A 27,092-nucleotide genomic window follows, 5' to 3' on the forward strand; every position below is an offset into this window, starting at 1 on the left:
GTCCTTTGCACCATTAAGGACAACCTGCCCATAACACTGAGCCCTAGGGAAAGTCCCACTATTCCTCCTGTTCTGATCGGCGGGGAGAAAACTGTGAATGTGAACCGTGAGATCTGGAAAGTGAAAATGAAACCGGGAGGAAAATCCAGCAGAGCGAGAGGCGGAACCTTGTTTTCCTTATATCATCATGAAAGTCACATACGAGGTACATATAGCAGCCAAAATGGGTCTCCAACCATCATTCACCTTCTGGAAGCACCATGGCAGGTACGTGCTCCTCTTCTCTAGAACAAAACTTTATTCTATTGCACTTGTTTCCATAGCACGTCTATAGGTACATAAAGGGGAAGTTCACTTTTACTCTCTTGCACTGGGTCCTAATATGAACCTCATGGGGATTAGTATTCCATTGTTTTATTATTATTATTATTATTATTGCAATAATAATGTTATTAATAATAATTATATACTTGAATTGGAAAACTATTAAAACTTTAGGATAAATTAAATTTTTACTAAAATTCGCAATGGCTACAAAAATTAGGACATTAGTAATTATGCACCCAAAGGGCAGATGCAATAAGGTTTATTTTAAAAAAAATCTCAAAATTATCCCCCTTGGGGAGGGAAATATTTGTTTTACGATGTACAGGTATGGAATCCATTATCCGGAAACCCATTATCCAGAAAGCTCCAAATTAAGGAAAGGCCGTCTGCCATAGACTCCATTTTATCCAAATAATCCAAATTTTTAAAAATGATTTCCCTTTTCCCTGTAATAATAAAACAATAGCTTTTTCTTCACCCCAAGTAAGATTAATCCTTATTAGAAGTAAAACCAGCCTATTGGGTTTATTGTGTGGGTTATTTACTAAACTCCAAATGCAAAAATCACAAAAAAACGTGATTTTTTAAATAAAATCGGACTTTAAAAAAACACAGATTTTTCGGAATTTATTAAACCCTGAGGATGGAAAAATCCCAATCTGAAAATCCGGCATCTCAGACCTGTCGAGGTTGCATATAAGTCAATGGAAGAAGTCCCATTGACTTTTTGATGTGCGCTGGGTTTCGTGCAATACCCTGAAGTTTTCGGGGGAAAATTCGGAAAAATCGTGAAAATTGGATGACAAATCCCAAAAAAATCTTGAAAATCAGATTTTTTGCACGCAAACCAAATTTTTGTGAAAATGTAATAATAAATAAGCGAATTTGATCGGAGTTTGTAGCAGAAAATATTGAGATAAATTTGGACTTTAATAAATAACCCACTTAATGTTTACATGGTTTTCTAGTAGACAAAGGTGCACATTTACTTTGCTCGAGTGAAGGAATAGAATAAAAAAACCTTCGAATTTCGAATGTTTTTTTTTTGTCTACTTTGACCATCGAATTGGCTACTTCGACCTTCGACTATGACTTTGACTTCAAATCGAACGATTCGAACTAAAAATCATTAAAATATTCGACCATTCGATAGTCGAAGTACTGTCTCTTTAAAAAAAACTTCAACCCCCTACTTCACCACCTAAAACCTACCGAGGTGCAATTTTAGCCTATGGTCTAAGCCTATGGAAGGTCCCCATAGGCTTCCTAACAATTTTTTGGTTGAAGAAAAATCATTCGATCAATGGATTAAAATCCTTCGAATCGAATGATTTTTCATTCGATCATTCGATCGAACTATTTGCAGTAAATAAGGATTTACATTCGGCAGTCGAATATGTAAATCTGCCCCTTAAGCTATGAAGATCCAAATTACGGAAAGATCCCTTATCCGGAAAACCCCAGGTCCCAAGCATTCTGGATAACAGATCCCATACCTGTACTATTGTCACTATTTATTTTTTAAAAAAGGGGAAAAATATGGTAAATATTTCCTACAATGAAGATTTGAAACTGGAGAATGCTGCAGAAATTGCATTTTTTTTTGCATTTCATCACACCGGAAAAACGTGACTTCTTATTCCCCTGAATTCAATTTTATAGACAATGTCAATGGGCGTCCGAATAACGTTGACGCACGTTGGTTTTGACGTGATCGACTTTTCCGGCGAGCATCCAAAATTTTTTGACGCCTGTGAATTTTCGCTGCAGTTTTGCGGAAATTTGCCGCAAATTCGCGCATGCCGAATTTAAAGCATTGGGCCGAAAAAAAGCCATATTCATGACATTTTTGAAGCTTTTACTCAAATCTGAACATGAAAATAATTGTTTTCGAAATTTTAGCATATTTAAGAATTTGGCTAACATTGTTTCCCTCTTTCCGTTCCTAGGCCCTCGTCTACTTCAGCTCCTTCAAACATTTATTCTGTGTGTCATGTTGATGATAACATTAAGCCCACGGGGACTGTCTCTTCAGTGCAACCGAATATACATGAGCCAACGTCAATGTAACAAGGAGGCTCTGAAGCACCTGATAAACATGGTAATTATCACTTTATGTCATTGTTGCTTAGTGCATAGTTCTAGGATTAGACTATGGATCAAGTAGAAGGTCTAGGGGAAAAGAAGGGTTTATAAAAGTGTTCCTTTTTTTAATAGAAGAGGTCCTCCAGGTCGGGGCAGAATGTTAGCAACTGGCACACCCTACTGTTGTAAATTTACTTAAAATCACTCATGTTATAGATTTACAATTTGTATTTAGGTAAAGCAGTCAATCAATTTATACTGCCCAGTTTATTACATGTAATTATCTCTCATATAACATGTTTGAGGGCCAGATTAGATTAAATCGATAGGGTTATTTACCAAGCTCCGAATATCCGAACCTGTAGGGGCACGTTTACTTAGGGTCGAATATCGAGGGTTAATTAAGTAAAATCCTTCGACTTCGAATATCGAAGTCGAAGGATTTACTGCAATTCGTTCGTTCGAACGATCGTAGGAAAAATCGAACGATTAAATCCTTCGAATCGAGCGATTCGAAGGATTTTAATTCATCAATCAAACGATTTTCCTTCGATAAAAAAATACTTAGAAAGCCTATGAGGACCTTCCCCATAGGCTAACATTGTACCTCGGTAGGTTATAGGTGGCGAAGTAGGTGGTCGAAGTTTTTTTTAAAGAGACAGTACTTCGACTATCGAATGGTCACATAGTCGAACGATTTTTAGTTCGAATCGTTCGATTCGAAGTCGTAGTCGAAGGTCGAAGTAGCCAAAAAAATACTTCGAAATTCGAAGTATTTTTTATTCTAATCCTTCACTCGAGCTAAGTAAATGTGCCCATAGTTTTCAGAGAAAAAAAAAAAAACTACAAATTATTCGCGATTTATTAAAGTCCGATGGTCTAAAAACTCTGAATCCGAAACCCCGGCATCTAAAATCTCTCGAGGTTGGATATTAGAAATACTGATATAAATTTGGACCTTGATAAATAACCCCCTATTAGTGTCAATGGAGCCATTAAGAAGACTGGTAGCCATAAAAATCCTTTGCAGGGCCACATCTGGCCCCCTGACCACAGATTAAATGGCCTTGGCCTAAAGCACTTGTAAGTGGAAATACCTGCATTGACGTTGTATTTATCTGATCCTCTTCTCTACCTAGGAAAAAATTCTGCATCCTCATTGCAAAGAACAATGGAAAAACTTTCGGTTCCCTAAGTTTCTGGACAAGATGACACAGGTAAATACATGAATTGATTTGAAATTACAGCAGGTAGTCATTTTTGCAAATTAAAACCCCACTGTACAGGTATGGGGTTAAGGGTAAAAAAAGGCAAATTCGACTAGGGAATTATCCAAACTCGATTTGAGCTTTTAAAAAAATCATTTTATGGCCCTTGAAGAATTCGAATTTGACTATTCTCCCCCTAAAACCTGCCGAATTACTGTATAAGTCAATTTGACCAATTTAGAGTTGTTTGTAGCCTTCTTGACATTCAAGGTTTTTTTTGGAGAAAAAAGTCTAATACAGTTTGGTCGAATTCCATTCGAGTTTTCGGGACGGTAAAATGAGTCCAAGCTTTTAATAAATAATCAAATTTTGAGTACAATCGATTTCATGTGAGTTTAAAAAAACTCACATGAATTTGAAGTTCGACCCTTAATAAATGTGCCTCTAAATAAAGCCAATAGGCTGATTTTACCTCCAATAAGGATTAATTATATCTTAGTTGGGATCAAGTACAGGTATGGGACCTATTATCCAGAATGCTCGGGACCTGGGGTTTGCCAGATAACGGATCTTTCCATAATTTGGATCTTCATGCCTTAAATCTACTAGAAAATTATGTAAACATAAAATAAACCCAATAGGCTGGTTTTGCTTCCAATAAGGATTAATTATATCTTAGTTGGGATCAAGTACAGGTATGGGACCTATTATCCAGAATGCTCGGGACCTGGGGTTTGCCAGATAACGGATCTTTCCATAATTTGGGATCTTCATGCCTTAAATCTACTAAAAAATCATTTAAACATTAAATAAACCCAATAGGCTGGTTTTGCCTCCAATAAGGATTAATTATATCTTAGTTGGGATCAAGTACAAGCTACTGTTTTATTATTACACAGAAAAAGGAAATCGTTTTAAAAAATTTGGATTATTTGGATAAAATAGAGTCCATGGGAGATTGGCTTCCTATAATTCTGAGCTTTCTAGATAACGGATCCCATATGTACACATTATTTATTAAATTCCAAATGCCAAAAACTCGAAAAATGCAAGTTTTTTTACTTTAAAATCTAAATTTTTAGAGAAAAAAAAATCAGATTTTTCGAGATTTATTATAAAAATCAGAATCCAAAAATCAACTATCTTGGTTTTGCCAAGGTTTTATATAAGTCAATGGGAGAGGTCCCTATCCTATTTGGAAGTTTCTGTGGTCTTTGTTGGAATTAGCCCGAAATCTTACTATTTTGGGCAAAAATCTGAAAAATTTGGGCTTTTCGGGAAGAAGTCCGAAAAAATTGAGCGATTTGGAACTTAATCAACTCAATTTTATTGAGTTTTCCCCCAATCCGATTAAATTGTGCCTTTTTAATAATAATTCTAGTTTGGTCGGACTTTTTTTATTTAAGAGAATCAGAAAAATTTGGATTTTGATAAAAAAAAACCCTTGGATACTGACTGGGCCTAACAAAAGTTCTGGTTGGCCATAAACTAACTTGAGCTATGTAATGTGTGTCCCCTTGAATGACTTGTCAAATCAAACATTTCACCCTTAGTGATGGGAAAACAGGCCTCTAAGTGTATTTAGAAGAAATAAACATAAATGTTAATACTTTTGTTTAACAGCTGCCCAAGGTGATCTTATTGGAAATTGTCCTTGAGTCCAGCAAACTTCTCAGCAGTCAATTAACTAAGGCTACGAATGACAAACGTGTTGCCGAGGCAATATCTGAGCTACAGATGGTGCTACATAAAATTTCCACCGACTGGTCCCAATGTGTGAGTATGGGGTACTGTAATTGATAAATGTTGGGTGGAACTGACAATAATTGGAGAATTGGAGTTCTATTCTCTAAAACTCATCTGTCCTGTATTGAACCTCATGTGTTTCCTCTCATTTATAAACAGGTGATGTCATCAACCTTCCAAGTGCCTAAATTAAAAAAGAAAATCCGACAGATAAAGAAATATTTTGGAAGGATGGAGGCATACCTAAAGATAAAGGTACAGCAGCAACAAACATCTCTAAGGGGGTTATTTATCAAGCTCCGAATATCCGAACCTTGAATAATGTGTTTTAGGGGCCCATTTACTTAGCTCGAGTGAAGGAATAGAGGAAAAATAATTCGAATGGTCGAATATGGCTACTTCGACCATCGAATGCGGGCTACTTCGACCTTTGACTACGACCTTCGAATCGAACGATTTGAACTAAAAATCGTTCGACTATTCGACCATTCGATAGTCGAAGTACTGTCTCTTTAAAAAATTCTTCGACCCCCCTAGTTCGCCATCTAAAACCTACCGAGGCCAATGTTAGCCAATGAAGGTCCCCATAGGCTTCCTAACAATTTTCTAATCGAAGGAATAACCTTCGATCGATGGATTAAAATCCTTCGAATTGGTTCGATTTGAAGGATTTAATCATTCGATTCGAATGATTTAATTGTTCGATCGAACGATTATTCCTTCGATCGTAGGAATAGCGGTAAATCCTTCAACTTCGATATTCGAAGTCGAAGGATTTTACTTCGACAGTCGCATATCGAGGGTTAATTAACCCTCGATATTCGACTCTAGGTAAATGTGCCCCTTAAAGTCAGATGTTCTAAAAACTCAGAATCCGAAACCCACGGCAAGTAATAACTCTCAAGGTCCTGTATAAGTAAATGGGGAAGGTTCCAGTGTCTGCTCTGATTTCGGTACTGATATGATTTTCGGCGCAAAAAACTTTTCGGGGAAAGCTCCGAAGTTTGCCCGACCCTATTTTTTCAGGCTTTTTTCTTCATTAATAAGGTCCATTCGGGAATTCTGAGTTGCTTGAAGTTTGATATTAGAAATACTGAGATAAATTCGGACCTTGATAAATAACCCCCTAAGGTTAAAGTTGTTAACATGATTTATAGTGTAAATGGGTATGGGATCTGTTATCCAGAATGCTCAGGACCTTGGGTTTTCCAGATAAGGGGCCTTTCTGTATTATGGATAGCCTTACCTTAAAGGGGTTGTTCACCTTTAAGTTAACTTTTACTATAATGTATAGTGTGAAATTCCAAGACAATTTGTATTTTGGTTTTCATTTTTTATCATTTGCAGTTTTTGAGTTATTAAGCTTTTTTTTATGATCCCTGGATATATTGAATTACCTTCAGCAATGTGCTGGCTCTTCAGATGTGTATTGTTTCATCTAACTTTCCAACTCCTTCTTCCTTTAATCTAGGGATACAGTCGCTGCGCTTTGGCTACGGTTAGAAATGAAATGGAAAGCGCCATGATGTTTGTTCAAAGACACACAGACATTCTCTTGAAGAGAGAGAAACAGTGAGGACACCCCAAGCGTTCTCAGACTCTACTGCTACGGTCTGGAGTCAAACCTGCCTGAATACCGTCTTCTAAGAAGTGCTTTTTTTTTGTTCAATTTTGGGCTGGATATTGTAAATTTCCAGTTGGAAATTTGTCTTAATACCTCCCAGATGGTACTGACCAATAACTGACATGAACTTGTTTTATAAATGTTTCTAAAATATTTTTTTTATATATATATAACTTTTTATTTATCTATTTTATTTATGGAGATGAGCCATATTGTGCTGAAACCTTTTTGTTAATATATATTTATATTTATATATTTATGTATTTTATTATATTTTAAAATGTTTTTTTTTTAACAATAAACTGTACAATTTCTTAACCCGCATCTCCTGTCTAATTTTAAATCTGGATTGAAAAAATCTGTGGACCCGCACATAAGTATATAAAGATAAGGGATGCATCGAATCCCCTATTTGCGATTCGGCGAATTCCTGAAGGAATAAAAAAAAATCCAAATTTGCATATGCAACTTAGAGGCGGGAAAGGAAAAAGTGGGAAAATAATGTTTTACTTCCCTGTTTTGAGATGAAAAGTCACGTGATTTCCCTTTCCACACCTAATTTAGATATGCAAATTATTCGGTTCTGCCAATCGGCTAAAAAAGGCCAAATCCCGAACAGAATCCTGGATTCGGTGCATCCCTAATAAAGATACAGCAAAGGTTTGCCTTTGCCAATCAGAATCCTAGAATCCAGGCAATTGGATAGGGCAGGCAGCTGACAATTTAGGCAAAAGGAAATGACTACAAAATATGGACTTGGTGGCATCCATTGGACTAAATGGAAACAAATAGAGGAAGCAGGTTGTGAAGAACAGGCAGGAAGACAGTTCAAACCAAGAGAAGGAATCCAGAAGGTTAATTAAATATGTCATCACTAATCAGGCAATGGCCAAGGCTTGCAGTTGGCATCAGAGTGATCAGGAACAGTCAAGTGGATCAGAAACCAGATATAGTAATTATAGGAAGGAACTTATTTAGTAAGACCTACAAACTGGCATTGAACCAAGGCATGTGGCAAGTCATGGTTCATTGGCTTTATGCACTGGTACATCTTCATGGTGGCTCTAACCCTTCTTCCTCCTGATAAAAGTCACATTGTGACCATGGGCGCTCATATTTGTAGAGCATGCTGATGTTTCTAACAGAACCCTTCCCCCAGGGGACCTCCACTACCATGGTTTTTGGAAAACTTGAAGAACACAAAGCATGGACATGTGAATGCTCATTCCAGGATTGTGCTTCACATCCAAATACTTTCCAGTGGATGAAGCATTGTCTGGAACTGGAAAGTCTTTCTGCCTCATATACTTGTTGATTATCCAAAATGACAGGGCGAGAGGTTACTGGTAAGAGGAGAATTGGTTAGAATTGACTTGCTTGAAAGGAATTCTATGGAAAACATTGGTGGTCTGCATTGCTGGAGGAAGATGTAGACGAATGGAAATGGGGTTGGCACGGTTTGAAGATCTGGAAAGGCAACTGAAATGGCAATGGCGTAAAGGGATTGGCAAAGACATAGAACGTTTCCAATCACTGAGATGTGTCCTGAACTGACAAGATTCTTTTAAGGGACTGGATTGAGATGAAGAATCAGAAATTAGAGGAAGAAGATTAGAGGTCTTTAGAATCATGAGACTAAGGGGCACATTTACTAAGCTCGAGTGAAGGATTCGAAGTAAAAAAACTGGGTACTTCGACCATCGAATAGGCTACTTCGACTTTCGACTACGACTTCAATTTGAACGATGCAAACTAAAAATCGTCTGACTATTCGACCATTCGATAGTCAAAGTACTGTCTCTTTAAAAAAAACTTAGACGACATACTTCGCGACTTTAAACCTACCGAGCTACAATGTTAGCCTATGGGGACCTTCCCCATAAGTTTTCTAAGCTTTTTCTGATCGAAGGAAAATCCTTCGATCGAAGGATCAGCCATGTACACCCACCGCTGCACCATTACCTGTGTGTTAATAAAGCCGAAAATTCTACACGAACGCTGTTGTCCTCACATGTTGTCCTGGATCGGCGCCGAGTATGCGAGAGTACCGTTTGTTCTACATTGAGTAACAGGAATAAGCCAGCAGATTTCAAAAGACTTCAAGAGTATCTTCTTCATTGGGAGGTGATTTGTAGGCTTCTCACGCTGGAATATAGAGAGTATCAAGATGATTAAAGATATACAAGCAATTATGGATGACCATCTCAACCAAAACACAGAAGTTCAGTTTTACTTAGGGTGTCCCTCTCTTCAGAATGCACAATGCTGCAAAAAGTCCAATCATCTAAAAGCTTCAAGATGTTGAATTTTAAATTCTTGAGGGTCCTTAAAACATCCCCTTGTAGACATCCAATGAGGAATGAACAAATCCAACATTCTTGTGGGTTTTATGGACTTTTTCAGGAATAGCTTTCAAAATAAGTTGTTGGGTGGTTAATTCCTACAAAAAGCCAACGGGACCAAAAGCCTAAAACTATTACAAATACTATTTTTCCAAAAACATTTCATTCTAAATCCACGACTATAGTAACTATCTATGGCCTCAATAGTGCCGGTTTATATAGACCTTCAAAAACATTTCATTCCAAACCTATGACTATAGTAACTATCTATGGCCTCAATAGTGCCGGTTTATATAGACCTTCAAAAGACTTTTCTAGCTAAATTTCAATGGAAAAGTCATACTAATTTTGTCTCAAAGAAATGAGACCTCATTAATATAATAATTTATAGAGCACTGTATCAAGATTTATTCGGATTTTCCAGCCCAGAGACACCAAGTGGTTACAGATCTTTCAAAATGTGCCCAAAGCTTAAATTCTATAGGGTATAGCAGTGATCCCCAACCAGTAGCTCATGAGTAACATGTTGCTCTCCAACCCCTTGGATGTTGCTCCCAGTGGCCTCAAAGCAGGTGATTATTTTTGAATTCCAGGCTTGGAGGCAAGTTTTGGTTGTATAAAAAAAACAGGTGTACTGTCAAACATAGTCTCCTGTAAGTGTCAGTCCACATAGGAGCCAATCATAGCCCTTATTTTATACCCCCAGGAACTTTTTAAATGTGTGTGTTGCTCTCCAGCTTTTTTTTTTACATTTGAATGTGGCTCATGGGTAAAAAAAAGTTTGCGGACCCCTGGGGTATAGCCTACCAAAGACCTTTTCCCTATGTCCCTATGCCCTTCCTAATCAGCAAACCAGATCCATTGTTATATCATTTGTATCCCATTGACCAACTGGGGAATAGTTCTAATTGGCTGTCAACAAATTCAATTGGTATCACAATCTCGTTGTTTTAGTGAAACCAGCTAATTTCTTTAGATGTTGTGTTAGCAATTAACAGAATCATTTATACATGAATGTATACTAGTAATTTGTCGTTAGCTTCCTGCAAATTACTGGTTGCCATTTTTCTTGAAGATTTATCAAAGGTTGAAAAGAATTCCTTTATTTTCACATTCTATAACTAGTATAACATTTTTCCCCATATTTGAACATGTGGTCATGTGCACGGACACATTTATTTATCTAGCAATCTAGATGAGTCCATGAATCAATGCCATGCTATTTGGAAGCCTTTCATTGGTTACAAGTAAGGATAATGGCATAAGGGTGTTGAACTGAACCAACAAGATACCAGGAAAACTCCCAGTGGGTTAAATACCTGGATAAATAGCTTATAGTATGAAAAAAAGCCTAGGACAATAAAGAGGTTGCGTCAGGAAAGTAGGAAAAATGGTTTGGAGAGTGGGCCCATGGTCTAAAGGCCCCCATACAAGGGTAGATATAAACTGCCGACAGATTAAGTCGGTAGCTTATTGCCCACTGTATGGGGCCCTCCAACAGGCTTCCCTGATCGATATCTGTCCGAAAGTTGCCCAGATGTCGATCGGCCTGGCTCAAGATGGCATCAGATCGAGGACTGCATTGGTTTGTTGATGCGGTCCTAGATCTGACCGCCCGTGTTTTCCTCCCTAGGGCCCACGATCGGATCAGCCTGATATCGCCCACCTCAAGGTGAACATATCGGGGAGAGATCTGCTTATTTGGCAACGTCACCAATTGAGCAGATCTCCCTATCTATGTCCAGCTCAAGGCAGCGATCCCCAACCAGTGGCTCGTTAGTAAAAATGTTGCTCACCAACCCCTTGGATGTTTCTCCCAGTGGCATCAAAGCAGGCGCTTATTTTTTAATTCCTACAGTAGCTCGGAGGCAAGTTTTGGTTGCATAAAAACCAGCTGTACTGCCAAAATGAACCTAATGTGGCTACAAAATAGCCAATCACAGCCCTTATTGTGTACCTCCAGGAACTTTCCTCATGCTTATGTTGATCTCTTTATTAAATTTGAATATGGCTCACAGGTATAAAAGTTTGGGGACCCCAGGTCTAGGGTTTCCTGGTGGGCCCCTGGCATCCCAGTCTGACACTGGTTGCTTGCTCATGGGGGTACAAGTGCAAGAACAGAGGTCTGCAGCTATTTGCATATTGCCCAATGCAGTGGGCAAAAAAATGAATGATTGCATCCTTTGTAAATGACCCCTGTTTTGCATGATATCAGTTCATGTAGATGGAAAGGTATTTTCCCATGCAGCCATAACCCTAACGGTGCTATGGTTTGATACACCACCCCTTTTTTTCTCATGGTTTATATGATCCAGAAATGAAACAACACAATTCACACATTTTGTAGATAGCAAACAAAAAAAAACATATTTGGCAAGTGCTAGTGCCTTAATTTACTCATGAGGAGGCGGCTATCTGAATGCTGCAGCTCTCTTTTTGTATCTCTACATCAGGGGGGGACAGGGGGGAGATTTGTAGGGGGCCTGAGGGTAAGGGGGGCCTGGCCACGCCACACTTACATGATTAGCCGGGCCCCCCATCTTTCTGAGAGCTGCTGACTTCGGGAAGGCATGGACGTTTTAGGGGCCCTGGCCACCAATTTTCTTATAATGTGGGGGGGGGCCTAGCCACCAATTTCTTTTTCTCATATGGGGTCCTAGCCACCAATATTTTTTAATGGGGGGGCCCTGGCCACAAATGTTTTTTTTTTTATGTGGGGCCCTGACCACCAGTATCTTTTTATTTTTTATTAACATGTGGGAACCCTAGCCACCAAAGTTTTTTTTGTTTTTTTTACTGTGTGGTGGGGGGCGGACGTGTGGGTGGGGCTTACGGTGGGCGCAGCCCAGGGGGCCCAGGAAATGTTGTCATATGGGGCCCTGTGATTTCTGATGGCGGTTCTGCTCTACATAATTCACAATTGAAAAACTGATCTAAAAATGTCGATTCATTTTAAAAGGAATAACTATGTATTATTTTGCACACCCCTACGAAGCACTGGAGGTCTGGAGAAGAATAAAGTGCCGTCACTTATGCTATTACGGATAAAAGAGAAAAAGAACGTCAGAACAGCAGAACGGCAGAACAGCAGAGCAGCGGAGCGTCTTGTTGTGTCACCCAGTATGACTAAAGGGAAGGGAGACCTCTGTGTGATGTCATAAAGAGATTGGGAGGGCGGTGGGTAATGAAATAGGAAAGCGAAACTGAAATGATGAAAGCAGGATAAAGGGGATACCCCAGTGGCACACGTCCAAACGACTGAGCTGAAACACAGAACTCGCTCTCGGCTGAGCAGTGCAGATTTCTCATTTCTGCTGAGCTGTCTGCAGCTCCCTGACATGGGGGACATAGAATTCATGTGAACTACACCTCCCAGCATCCTTAGCTAGAAAGAACAACTTTATATGCAGAAGAAAAAAGGAATCTATCAAATATAATTAAAAGCATGTGCAGGGTGTTTTTTATTTTGGGGTCAAGTACAAGCGACTGTTTTATTATGACACAGAAAAAGGGAATTATTTTTAAAAGGTTTGGATTATTTGGATAATGTGGGAGATGACCTTTCCGTAATTTGGAGCTTTCTGGATAACGGGTTTACGGATGATGGATCCTATACAACTTCTGGGTGCTCGGAAATATTCCTATTCTGTATATTTGTATTTTTTTTTTCCTATGGGTGGGTTCTGGCATATTGTTTAGGGCAGGGATCCCCAACCTTTTTTACTTGTGAGCCACATTCAAGTGTAAAAAGAGTTGGAGAGTATGTGGGTGCCAAATAAGGGCTGTGATTGGCTGTTTGGTAGCCCCTATATGAACTGACAGCCTGCAGGAGGCTCTTTTTGCTAGTACACCTGGTTTTTATACAACCAAAACTTGCCTCCAAGCCAGAAATTAAAAAACAAGCACCTGTTTTGAGGCCACTGGGAGCAACATCTGAGGGGTTGGTGAGTAACATGTTACTCATGAGCCACTGGTTTGGGATTACTGGTTTAGGGTATAGCTTATTCTAGCTGCGGGCATTTGTGTAGATTCCAATTATATATACACAGACCTGTTATGTATGAGATGCTCCCTAAAAAAAAACTGCCCTCCTACAGTAGTGATGCCATAAAATTCTCGGGAGCCACAGGGCAGCACTAAATAATGTCTGACCCTAATGTGTGTATTCCATGCTGCGCACCTCATCCTTGGGCTCTGCTTTGCACCCCCTTTAAGTGTTTGGGGTGAGCTGCCTGGATCAGCCTATATCTAACTGAAAAGTCCGCCTGCAGCAGAGGGATGAGGCTGGAAGATCCCACTTATATTTTTTTCTATCTGGGCAAGGATTTGGGCATTAGGAATGATGAAAGGCAAACAAAAAGAAAACCAATTGTCTCAGCTTTACAAACTTCCCCGTCTTTTTCAAAACAGGAAAATATCGACATCACTTCAGTTTTTTTCCCCCAATGTCCCTCCCTTGGCATATAAGAGCAGAGCAGGTGAGATGAAAATGGGCACAGAACAAACACACAGCAAAGCTATTCGGATATATGGAATATGCACAGCACATTGGCTCATCTATAGGAACCTTCTAACTCTACTGAAGAACCTGCAGCATCTGCCACTGCACCCGACTCAACTAGATCCAAACAGAGTTTATTCTTGGATACTTTTGGATATCAGTCTGGGGATCCAGATTATTGGCCAAGACAATACTTTCTTCTTTCATCACAACCATCAGCCACCATCGGAATTACATCACCCACTGGAATTATTGTAAGTATTATGTCCTATTTTTTGGCTAATATGTACATATTGTTCTCTGTAGATTGGAGGTTGTAATTCTCATCTGAGCAGCAGTCCTGCCTTGCTTTATGGCTGAGATTCTAGCTATCTGTATAACAGAGCATTCTGTCCCAGTGGCTGCACAGATCCTATCTGATCCCCATTGTAAGCAGCATTCCTGTCCTGCTTTATGGCTGAGATTCTAGCTATCTGTATAACAGAGCATTCTGTCCCAGTGGCTGCACAGATCTTATCTGATCCCGATTGTAAGCAGCAGTCCTGTCCTGCTTTATGGCAACTGAGTTTCTAGTTATCTGTATAACAGACCATTCTGTCCCAGTGGCTGCACAGATGCTATCTGATCCCCATTGTAAGCAGCAGTCCTGTCCTGCTTTATGGCAGCTGAGATTCTAGCTATCTGTATAACAGAACATTCTGTCCCAGTGGCTGCACAGATCATATCTGATCCCCATTGTAAGCAGCAGTCCTGTCCTGCTTTATGGCAGCTGAGATTCTAGCTATCTGTATAACAGAGCATTCTGTCCCAGTGGCTGCACATATCCTATCTGATCCCCATTGTAAGCAGCAGTCCTGTCCTGCTTTATGGCTGAGATTCTAGCTATCTGTATAACAGAGCATTCTGTCCCAGTGGCTGCACAGATCCTATCTGATCCCCATTGTAAGCAGCAGTCCTGTCCTGCTTTATGGCAGCTGAGATTCTAGATATCTGTATAACAGAACATTCTGTCCCAGTGGCTGCACAGATCCTATCTGATCCCCATTGTAAGCAGCAGTCCTGCCCTGCTTTATGGCTGACTATGATAACTAACCTTAAGAAGACAAAGGGCAGTTTTAAAATATGCAAGTTCACAACTATTACCATTTAGTAACAGCACTAACAAGAAGTACATATTTAAAACACACATATTTGGGGGCATTAATGTTTTATGTTATTTATTGTTCTATTACAGCGACCATGCTGCACCCGACTGCCATAAAAACGTTCCTTGTGCTTCTTCTCATCTCCATTGTCCAATCACAAACCTGCAAATGGCTTCATCCTAAACAGGAGTATTTGAACTCCCAGATCCTGAAGACATTTGAGGAAATGGTAAGATTCTTAGAATAGAAATCATTTATTTTAAGAATTAAAGCGACACTGTAGAATATTTATCTTCCATTTGCTCAATTGTTACCAAAGCCTTTTCTTTTTTAGCTTTAAAGGGAAAGTAAAGTCTAAAATAGAATAAGGCTAGAAATGCTGTATTTTGTATACTAAACATAAACATGAACTTACTGCACCACAAGCCTAATCAAACAAATAATTTATGCTTTCAAAGTTGGCCACAGGGGGTCACCATCTTGTAACTTTGTTATACATCTTTGCAAGACCAAGACTGTGCACATGCTCAGTGTGGACTGGGCTGCTCAGGGATCGTCATAAATGATCAAAACAGGGAAACAAACAAAGCTGCTTGAGTTCTGCATGGCTGGGAAGTAAGGCAAGGGCTCCCCCTGCTGTTCATAAGTATGATTGTTTCCCTGCAGAGCAGTTAGGGACCGTCTGACAATTCCTATCCACAGCAGTAGATGAAGGAAGAATTTCACTGCATACAGTCAGGTTTTTTATAAAAATGGTGCACATTTTTTTAATTAAAGTATATTGGAGATAGGTTTCTTTTTCATTAAAGAAAGTAAAAATTGGATTTTATTTTCTTGCCTTTACATGCCCTTTAAGCTATTCTTTTTTCCCCCAGAATCCTCTTGAAGACTATCCTGAGACCTGCCAGTATGATTCCATTGAGCTTCCAAATATAGATGAAATCTACAACATCTCACAGGTACAGTAAATATGTATAGATTGACAGAATGAAGTCTTTATTAAAAAAAAGAAGTTACCGAAACTTCAGAAAAGATGATCACTATCCATCGTGCTGCTCGATTTCTCCTCGCTGCCTTCCATATAGGAGATAGCCAGGGAGGAGAAATCGAGCACCGCACTGTCGAATTTTCTGAAGAGGAGCGGAAGCGGAGTTTCGGTACGTTTTTTCTTACTAAAGGCTTTGAGATTTTAAAGTTTAATTTGTCTTGGTGTTTTTTTTTCAATGTATACTAATGAATTTTTAAACATTTTTTTTGATGTTACTGGTCCTTTAAGGGATGGTTTAATTAAGTTAACTTTTAGGGGCATATTTATCAAGGATCAAATTTCGAAGTGAAAAAACTTCGAAATTCGACCATCGAATTTGAGTACTTCGATAGTCAAAGTATTTTTTCCAGCGAAAACGGGCGTATTCGATCAAAGTACAATCAAAGGAAAAACGTACGATCGAGCTATTTTAACCATTCGAATCGAACGATTCGAAGGATTTTTCAAAAAACTTTGACTTTTCAAAACTTGCCCAAAAGCCTCAGATTCTGGGAAGTCCCCCATAGGCTAAACAGCAATTCGGCAGGTTTTAGTTGGCAAAGTCGAAGTTTTTTGCCCCATAATGTTATAAACTTCACACAGTGCAGTTTGGTTCACACAGTGTGGGTCATTTATAAAGTTCGCGCAGCGCAAATTTATTCGCAAACGGTTGTTAAAAATTTTTACGTGCACAATAACCATGTACACGCAAACACCCGTCTCATTTGCGAGCCATTTGCGAAAATGTATTCACAATGCGAATTCGCAAAAACCTGAAAGACGGCACAGCAGTACAATATTTTAGCGTTCAGGAAAAAACATGGTCAGTACAACCATTTGCGAATAAATATGCGCTGCGCAAACTTTATAAATGACCCCTTGTATCTTTTTTGGCTGTTCAGTGCAGAGAAATCGGGACTTTCCAGTACAAACGCAGGACTGTGGGTTGAGCTGTCAGAAGAGGGACTGTCCCGCCCAAAATGGGACAGTTGGGAGTTATGGCTAGGGTAATTTGGATCCTAGCAACCAGATTGCAAACTATAGTTAAAAAATATATTTTTCCATTGACAGTAATAGGTTTACACCAGTGCAGTCATTCACGAAGCATGGGATAAAGTGAAAAAAATGGGTGTAGTCTGCAGTAATCAATGACCCCCCCCCCCAATTTGAAATGTACGCAATCTGACTACGTGTATGGGATCCATTATCCAGAAACCTGATATCCAGAAAACTCCAAATCACAAAAAGGCTCTCTTCCATGGACTCCATTTTATCCAAGTTTATCCAATTTTTTAAAACCGATTTCCTTGTTTTCTGTAATAATAAAACAGTCGCTTGTACTTGATCCCATTTAAGATATAATTAATCCTTATTGGAGGCAAAACCGGCCTATTGGGTTTATTTAATGTTTACATGATTTTCTAATAAATGTAAGGTATCGTAATTACAGAAAGATCCGTTATCTGGGAAAACCCCAGGTCTCGAGCATTCTAGATAACAGGTCCCGTACCTGTACAAAGTTCACATTTCTATCTTTTTTTCAATTATAGAAAATGGGAAAAGTAATTGTGAAAAAATTGACATTTTCATTCTGAAATAAGTGAAATTGAGAAAATACTGTTTTCAACTCTTTGCCCGATTGTGAGTTGTTGATCCCCCACTTTTTTCTTACAGGTAGAAGCCGCGGCTCTCGCTGTGAGAGAAGTTCTGAATGGAACCATCAGGTTCTACATGAAACACCATGAGAGGATGGGGTGCAAGCAGCAAGCCTGGGAAAGGTTTCAGCACCTTCTCTACTATCAGATTCATCAGCTGGAGGACTGTGTAAGTACAACTCAATGGGGCTCATCTACAAATAGGACTATGGATTAAGTGCATGCTTTTCCTCCCCGCACTAGAATACATGGTCAATTGTGGACCCTCTCATTATGTGGACAAGGCACAGTATTTGGCCTTTAACGACATGTAAATTCTTTGGCACAATGAAAAGCTTGCAATTAATGTAGGTCAATAACATTTGTTGAGTCCAGCATTCCCCTGAGAATTTCACCTAATTCAGGATCCATTATATCTCTTTAGATCCCGGAAACAGCAGCGGATCCTGTATTTAATGAAACAATATCAGAACAATTTATTTTATTGGAGAAGATAATCCAAGAAGAGGTAAGAGGTCCATTGAGCTCAAATGCTGTATCGCAAGAGTTAGGGATGGGTGAATTTTGTTTTCCTTGTTTTCACTACGGAAATGACGCCCATAGAATTGTATGGCGTTGTGCGTCAAAAAAATGTTGACGCCCATAGACTTTAATGGACGTCAGCGACATTTCTGGTGAAACGTAACGGGTCAAATTCACTCATCCCTATTAAGAGTCTCTATTTCTTCTACCAGGACAATGTTCCTCTGGGGCACAAATAACTTGATGGGGTTATTTATTAATTTCCGAAAAAAACGCTTGAGTTTTTTTACTATAAAATCTGAATTCTAAGTGGAAAACAAACCTCAAATTTTTTCGAGATTTATTATACTCCGAGGTTGGAAAAAGTCAGAATCCGAAAATCCAGCATCTTAGACTTCTATAAGACCTTGACAACTTTTTTCTGGCTAAAGGTGGCCAACAGGGGCAGATTAAAGCCGCCGATATCGGTCCTTAAGACCAATTTGGCAGTTTATCTGCCTATGTGTGGGGGCTCCAGACAGGTCCTCCCAATCAATATCAGGCCAAAAATCAGCCAGATATCGATTGGTCAAGTTTGATTTTTTCTGCGATCCAGGATCGCATCGGCTACTTGAGGAGGTCCTGCGACACGTCAGCGCCCATTCACAGCATTGTAATGCGATTATTTGGCTTCACCCAAACATTTGGATTCACCCGATATTGCCCCGCCGTTAGTCAAGTTAAGATCTGCTCGTTTGGCCTCGTGTTTGGCCACCTTTAGGCTTTCATTAGAGGATTTGGTGTTTATTACACTTCATAAATCTCACATTTGTAGAGCTTTTAAAAAAAAAATAGAAAACCAGGAATTTTTAGAGATTCCTGCAAAAATCAAAGTTCGATTGTTAGAGGCCCGAGGTCAAATTTCAAATTCATGTGATTTTTTTTAAATTCGAATATACTCACAATTCAACTGGGAGGTTATTTAAGAAAAAATTTGAATGTCTAATATTCGACCGAATGGCTCCGACTAGGGAGGAGCTGATTTTTCGCCTCTTTTCGACCGCAGAAATTTTTAAACTCGAAAATTCGAATTTACTATTCGACCCTTGATAAATCTGCCCCTTAGTAAATGGCCCCTAAGATCTATAAAATTATGAGGTTTTTTTTCGAAAAAGGTCCATTTTCCCCTTCAAGCAACAAATGATAGTTTAAGAAAAACTTTTTGTATGAGTAAAGACGGAAAGTAAATACATTAATAACGTTCACTCTTTTGCACTGTTCCTTGTAGGAGAATACGGACTGTACGCGGGACATTGTTCAGAGTGAAATCAGAAGAAATTTACAGCTTCTCATGCGACTCTCCTCTCGGGCCAGAAGGCAACACTTGTTACAAGGGACTGCGTGATGTTTTAACTGATGAATCCAGGAAAATAAATGTGTATATTATGTGCTGTATATTTGTACAAGACAATACAGTACTTCTATGTACAAATATAAAGTACATAATAGACACACACACACACATATATATATATATATTATTTATGGTATTTTTTATAGTATTATTTTGGTTTCTGTTTTTTATACTTTAATTTATTCCGTTTTTACCCGAATACATTTATTTTTGTCAATAAAAGTGAAAATGTGAAATTTGTCTACATTCTTGAAAGCTACTTTTGATACTTGTAACAGACCTCCCAAGATTTCGGAAATAAAAAGAGGGACAAAAAAAATTGCACCCTTCAGCCCATTCACACCCAATTTTGTGACCACACCCCCTAATTACCATGTGCATTTTACAAAATTTGGTAGGATATTAAAGTTTGAACATATTTCATTGTTTTTTTTCTAGGGATGCACCGAATCCAGGATTCGGCCAAGATTCAGCAGGGTTCGGATACGGCTGAATCCTTGTGCCTGGCCGAACCGAATCTGAATCCTAATTGCATATGTAAATTGTGGGGAGGGCGGGATTCCACATGACTTTTTGTTACAAAACAAGGAAGTAAACCAATTTTTTTCCACTTTTTCCTTTTCTGTCCCTAATTTGCATATGCAAATTAGGATTCAGATTCGGTTCGGTATTCAGCCAAATCTTTCAAGATGGATTCGGGGATTCAGCCGAATTCAAAATAGTGGATTCGGTGCATCCCTATTTTTTTCAGTTATTACAGTTTTGCTAATGAAGGTGAATTGCCCTTTAAGCTGTGAGTCTAACTTTTCCCAAGGGACCTTCTTATCTAAATTGTTATAATTACTTATTTGCTGATTTCAAAATTGTTACAAAGTATCTAAGTTGCACCTGGTGGCTGATGTTCTGGGCTCTCTGCCGAAAGCCAATTAAGTTAGAAACTCTGTTTCTTTTTCTGGCTGTTCAGTGCAGAGAAAGTCGGGACTTTTCAGTACAAACTCGGGACTGCGGGTTGAGCTGTCAAAAGCGGGACTGTCCCGCTGAAAACGGGACAGTTGGGAGGTATGCCCTTATTATGTATATCTTCATATAGGAGTGAGAGAAATCATTATTATTATTATCTCTGATATAAAGGCCATGGATCGAATTGTCCCTAAGCAACTCTAATGGGTTACTAGTTAAAAGACCAGTAACATCATTTTTTTTATAATAAAATACGATCCATCATGCAGCGATTTCTCCTCGATTTCTCCTCCTCGTCCTGTCACCGTTTTCGTCCGAAAAAGGTGTGGTTTTCGGGCAACAATTCTAAAAAGTCGCATGGTTCGAATCGCCTCTCACAATTCTGTCGTAACTTTTCTCGCACGTACTTTTTTTTTTTAGTAAATTAAGGCAATTTGTGGTTGGGAGGTAGGTTGAATTTGTTTTAATAAAAAAAATGAATTAGAAAAATACGAGTTTTAGTAAATAGGCCACTAAGTCTCCTAAAAATCATTTAAACATGAATTAAACCCAGTAGGATTATTTTGCCTCCAGTTTGGTACTGTTTAATTATTACAGAGGAAAAAAGAAATCATTTTTAAAAACTGGAATTATTCGTTGAGAGATGGCCTTCCCGTAATTCGGAGCTTTCTGGATAACGGATCCCATACCTTCTTCAAATAGCACAGTTACTCCCAGCATCAAATGACACCGAATTAAAGAGCACAGTGACCCGTCGGATCATATGACACATCGATGCCCAGAATTAAGAGGTGTTTTTTTTATCAAAGGTTGAGATTTAGAGGTTTGGGATGTTTTTTTATAACTCGAAATTTTTCTAATTTAAGAAAAAACTCGAATGGAAAAAACTCAAATCAGGGAATTTGTGGTTAAAAACCCAAAAACTTGAATTAATCGAGTTTTCATGGGAAAAAAACTTGAATTGTTTGAATTAATCGAGTTCTCAAGCGAAACCCACTGAAAAAACCCTAAACATCATGAAGGCTATTAATATCTTTAAATGGTTCAAGGGACCTCTGCCATTGACTTGTACTTGAACTTTAGCAGAAGTATTTTTGGATTCTAGCTTTGGGGTATAATAAATCTTGAAAAATTTGATTTCTTTTTTAAAAAAACCTGAGATTTCCGAGCTTTTTTAATAAAACCCTGAACAATTAAATTTTTTTTACCCTACAATTTGAGTTTTCAACTGAAAACAACCCTTAGAAAACTTGACCTTTGATAAATCTGCCCCAAAGTGGCACTTCATTGCCTAATGTGACTTAAGGCAGTTGCTATGTGATGGTGTCCATCCTTAAAACTGACTATGATAATAATTTATTGAAAGTCATTTGCTGCAGGCATACTTAGAGGTTATTTATCAAAGTCCGAATTTATCTCAATATTTTCTCAAAAAAACCCCGACCAAATCCACACAGGTTTTTTTTTGTCTTATTTATTAATATACTTTCCTGAAAATTTTATTTGCGGGAAAAAATCCCAAAAATCATTATAAATCAGATTTTCACGATTTTGTCGGATTTTTCATAGGATTTTTTGGAATTTTGCCCGAAAACTCCGAAACTCCGGGTAGTGCTAAAAACCCAGCGCACATAAAAAAAAAATCATTGGGACTTCTCCCATTGACTTATATGCAACCTTGACAGGTCTGAGATGCCAGATTTTCTGATTCTGACTTTTTCCATCCTCGGGGTTTAATAAATTCCAAAAAATTTGTGATTTTTTTAAAATTCCGATCTAATACAAATAAAATAATGAATTTTTCATGATTTTTGCATTCGAAGTTTAGTAAATAACCCCCTAAGTCTGACTTTAATTATGTTGGTAAGCCGTTTCTTCACCTGCCATATCACTTCATGGGTGAGGCTATCACAAGGATTATTATCGTAATTAGTGATGGGCAGATTTATTCGCCAGGCGCAAGTTCGCGGTGAATTACAGCGATTCGCCACCGCCAAATAAAGTCGTGAAATCGTTGCGAAAATTCGCTAGCATCAAAAAAAATGCCCGCCGCCGTCTGTTTTGCAAATTTTTCGACGTTTCTGAAATTTTGCTAATTTTTCGGCAAAGTGAAACGCCCCAAATTCGCCCATCACTAATCGTGAACAAATCACGTAGTACTTGTAAATATATAAGAGACATCTTCCCAACAGATTCAGATGGATGTCAGGCACAAAAAGCCTGTTATTATGATTCCTTCTCTCTATAATTTTAAATAAAGCAAAAAGCAAAACAAAATTTGATTATATAAGCAAAGTGTTAATCCAAACCACTTTACTTCAATAAGACCTCTGCTTACAATGGGTTTTGTATTAAGTATGTGCCAAATCTGACATCATTGTCCGTTACAAAGTCATAAAGCAGGGCAGGACTGCTGCTTACAATGGGGATCAGATAGGATCTGTGCAGCCACTGGGACAGAATGTTCTGTTATACAGATAGCTAGAATCTCAGCCATAAAGCAGGGCAGGACTGCTGCTTATAATGGGGATCAGATAGGATCTGTGCAGCCACTGGGACAGAATGCTCTGTTATACAGATAGCTAGAATCTCAGCTGCCATAAAGCAGGACAGGACTGCTGCTTACAATGGGGATCAGATAGGATCTGTGCAGCCACTGGGACAGAATGTTCTGTTATACAGATAGCTAGAATCTCAGCTGCCATAAAGCAGGACAGGACTGCTGCTTACAATGGGGATCAGATAGGATCTGTGCAGCCACTGGGACAGAATGTTCTGTTATACAGATAGCTAGAATCTCAGCTGCCATAAAGCAGGGCAGGACTGCTGCTTACAATGGGGATCAGATAGGATCTGTGCAGCCACTGGGACAGAATGTTCTGTTATACAGATAGCTAGAATCTCAGCCATAAAGCAGGGCAGGACTGCTGCTTATAATGGGGATCAGATAGGATCTGTGCAGCCACTGGGACAGAATGCTCTGTTATACAGATAGCTAGAATCTCAGCTGCCATAAAGCAGGACAGGACTGCTGCTTACAATGGGGATCAGATAGGATCTGTGCAGCCACTGGGACAGAATGTTCTGTTATACAGATAGCTAGAATCTCAGCTGCCATAAAGCAGGACAGGACTGCTGCTTACAATGGGGATCAGATAGGATCTGTGCAGCCACTGGGACAGAATGTTCTGTTATACAGATAGCTAGAATCTCAGCTGCCATAAAGCAGGGCAGGACTGCTGCTTACAATGGGGATCAGATAGGATCTGTGCAGCCACTGGGACAGAATGTTCTGTTATACAGATAGCTAGAATCTCAGCCATAAAGCAGGACAGGACTGCTGCTTACAATGGGGATCAGATAGGATCTGTGCAGCCACTGGGACAGAATGCTCTGTTATACAGATAGCTAGAATCTCAGCTGCCATAAAGCAGGGCAGGACTGCTGCTTACAATGGGGATCAGATAGGATCTGTGCAGCCACTGGGACAGAATGTTCTGTTATACAGATAGCTAGAATCTCAGCTGCCATAAAGCAGGGCAGGACTGCTGCTTACAATGGGGATCAGATAGGATCTGTGCAGCCACTGGGACAGAATGCTCTGTTATACAGATAGCTAGAATCTCAGCTGCCATAAAGTAGGACAGGACTGCTGCTTACAATGGGGATCAGATAAGATTTGTGCAGCCACTGGGACAGAATGCCCTGTAATACAGATAGCTAGAATCTCAGCTGCCATAAAGCAGGACAGGACTGCTGCTTACAATGGGGATCAGATAGGGATTTTTATTAAAAATATGAACAATAACAATAAACAAAATCAAAATGTCATAACAAACAAATCAAAACATACAACAGATACATATTCAAAAATCCATAGTTTTTTCCCATGAAAAATCTACCCCCCTCCACAATTTATTGTTTTCTTTATTGATATTTATTTCTTTCAATTTTATCAGGTATAATTCTTTCAAAATCTTTTTGGTTGTCAAATCTATAGATCCTTCTTCTCTCCCAAAAGTTTTACCACATCTCCTCATCCATAAGAAATATCGAACAACTGAGAAAATAACAAAGAGGGTCTCTTTATCCAGAGGATGGTCATTAGTTACAATTCCATAGGCTCTTTCCCCGTAAGTGTTTCTACAGAAATTATTGATTCCCAAAGTTGTTAAAACTTGATCATAAAGGGCTTTTGAGACTGAACATTCTAATAAGAAATGATCTACTGTTTCTTCTTTTCCACAGTCCCAGGGGCATAAACTATTTACTGTACTTAGATAACTTAAATTTCCCCTTACAAATAACTTCCCCTGTAGGGCCAACCATGCGTTATCAAACATTTTTTCTGGGAGTCTTTTTCCATTCAAAAACTTAATGCATTCCCCCATGACTTTTACAGGGCAATCTTTTGGACTCAAAGAGACAACAAAAAAGGAGCTTAGCACTTGTTCATACAACTGTTTTCTTGATAAGTTTTCAATATCATTGAAACCTAAACCCCACTTTTTCAACAATTTTAAACCTAACGCAATATGTTGCGGAAAACCTCCCCCCCTGATCCGGACCCCCTTCACTCTACCGCCCTCCACCCAGTCTCTGATAAAAGGCGAAACCCAGGATCTGACACAGTTTTCCCACAGAGAACACGTCCTTTGACCCAGATTCCCAAAATTGAATTTAAGAAAAACGGTGCCAAAGAAGGCAATTGGACAAACCATCCCTAGACCTCCCTCTTTCTTCTGTAGGAATGTTACCCCTCTTTTTACCGGGTTCAGCCTACTCCCCCAGAGCATCTGGAAAAACAAACTGTAAACCCGAGCATAGAGAGATTCTGGCAAGGGAAACACATAAGCAACAAAAAGAAACAATGGGATCAAAAAGGTCTTGATCAGATTAACCCTTTCTCTATAGGTCAGCTTCCAAGATCTCCAACGCTGAACTTTTGCCAAACCAACATCCACTTTCTCTTCCCAATTTAATCTGCTATTATCATCCCTTCCAAATTTCACTCCCAAGATTTTAACCTGCTCTGGGGCCACTGGGAAATTTCCGGCCTGAAAATCCGGTTCCCCTCCTAGAGTCCAAAAAGCTTCCGACTTTTCATGATTAACTGAGGATCCAGAGGCCCTTGAGTAGCTTCTGATACAATCAGTGATCACCTCAACCTCCGCCTGCTTAGAAATGACCACTGACACATCATCCGCGTAGGCTACAAACCTGAGTGGCTGCCCGCCAGGCACACAGACCCCCTCCATGCCCTTCTCCTCCAGCATCCTCAGGAAGGGATCCAGAGCAAATACATAGAGAAGAGGACTCAGAGGGCAGCCCTGCCGCACCCCGGCCCCAACATCAAAGGTTTCACCTTGCCAGCCATTAATCAGTGGGAAGCTTTTTGCCCCTTCATACAAAATCCTTAACCAACTAATGAATTTGCCTGGGATGCCGTATTTAGACAAAACAGCCCATAGATAGTCATGGTTAACCTTATCAAAAGCTTTCGTTTGATCCAAAGACAACAGGTATTTTCCCCACCCATGAGCTTTGCATGACTCCAAGGCTTCCCTTAAAGTAAGGAGGGCCCCAAAGATGCTCCGCCCCTTCACCGTGCAGAACTGACAGGACGATAATAAAGTGCCAGAAAACAAAATCAAACGTGAAAAAAGAATCCGCGCCAGAATCTTTCTGTCAGAATTGAGAAGGGCAATTGGCCTCCAGTTCTCAACCTTCTCATCATCCTTCCCCTTTGACAGCAAAATTAAAGAAGAACACCTCATTGACTCAGGCATACCCCCTCCAAACATTCATTAAAGATCTTAACTAACACCGGGACTAACAGCGATTTAAAGGTCTTATAAAACTCTGCTGTTAGCCCATCAGGCCCTGGAGCTTTCTTGTTGTGCATTTTATCAATCGCACCCGCCACCTCTTCCTCCTCAATATTTGCTGTCAATGGGGAAAAGTCCAAATTTACTGTATCAGGTCCTGGGGTCGCCTTTAAAAAGTTTTCAGTCCTTTCCCTCTCCAAAGTTTTACTTCTGAACAGATCAGCATAGTACGACCTTACAACCCCGAGGATACCCTCCCTGGATTTCTGTATAACTCCCTCGGAGTCAATAAGGCCAGTCACCTGCTTTTTCTTAAAGGTCTCTCTACAATTCTGAAAAGGATCAGGGGAGTTTTTTGCCCCAAAATCTCTCTCCAGAATCATAGAGTCCTTGCGACTGTACTGATGCTGTCTAATCAGATATTTCAACCGGGCAATTTTTTCCCCACCACCCCGGCCGAAATTAAGGTTTCCAACTTCTTCCTCAGAGACTGGTATGTTTTAGATCTTAAACCCTCCCGTTTAACAGATAGTTTTGTGAAGAAAGTTCGGATTTCTTTTTTTGCTTCCTCCCACCAGTGTACCACAGAATCAAAGAAAAAGAATTTTGACCACAAGGCTTCAAAAAACACCTTAAAAGAGCCATCCTCTGCTGCTTCTTTAAGAGACCCAATTCCCAGCCTCCACAGTCCTTTGCCTCTCTTGGGAAGATCTGATGTTCCCACTGTAA

The 27,092-nt window shown here is 39.4% G+C and overlaps 1 protein-coding gene across 1 annotated transcript; it reads left to right on the forward strand.

Annotated features, from left to right (window-relative positions):
• Positions 1 to 223: 223 nt before the first annotated feature.
• Positions 224 to 7,113, forward strand: LOC121398346 (interferon beta-like). The gene is made up of 6 exons (XM_041577517.1): positions 224 to 267; positions 2,230 to 2,428; positions 3,552 to 3,629; positions 5,244 to 5,396; positions 5,526 to 5,621; positions 6,838 to 7,113. The coding sequence occupies exons 1-6, from the start codon at positions 224 to 226 to the stop codon at positions 6,940 to 6,942; spliced, it is 675 nt and encodes a 224-aa protein (XP_041433451.1). The 3' UTR covers positions 6,943 to 7,113.
• Positions 7,114 to 27,092: the final 19,979 nt, after the last annotated feature.

Source organism: Xenopus laevis, chromosome 9_10L (assembly GCF_017654675.1).
Source record: "Xenopus laevis strain J_2021 chromosome 9_10L, Xenopus_laevis_v10.1, whole genome shotgun sequence".
NCBI lineage: Eukaryota > Metazoa > Chordata > Amphibia > Anura > Pipidae > Xenopus > Xenopus laevis.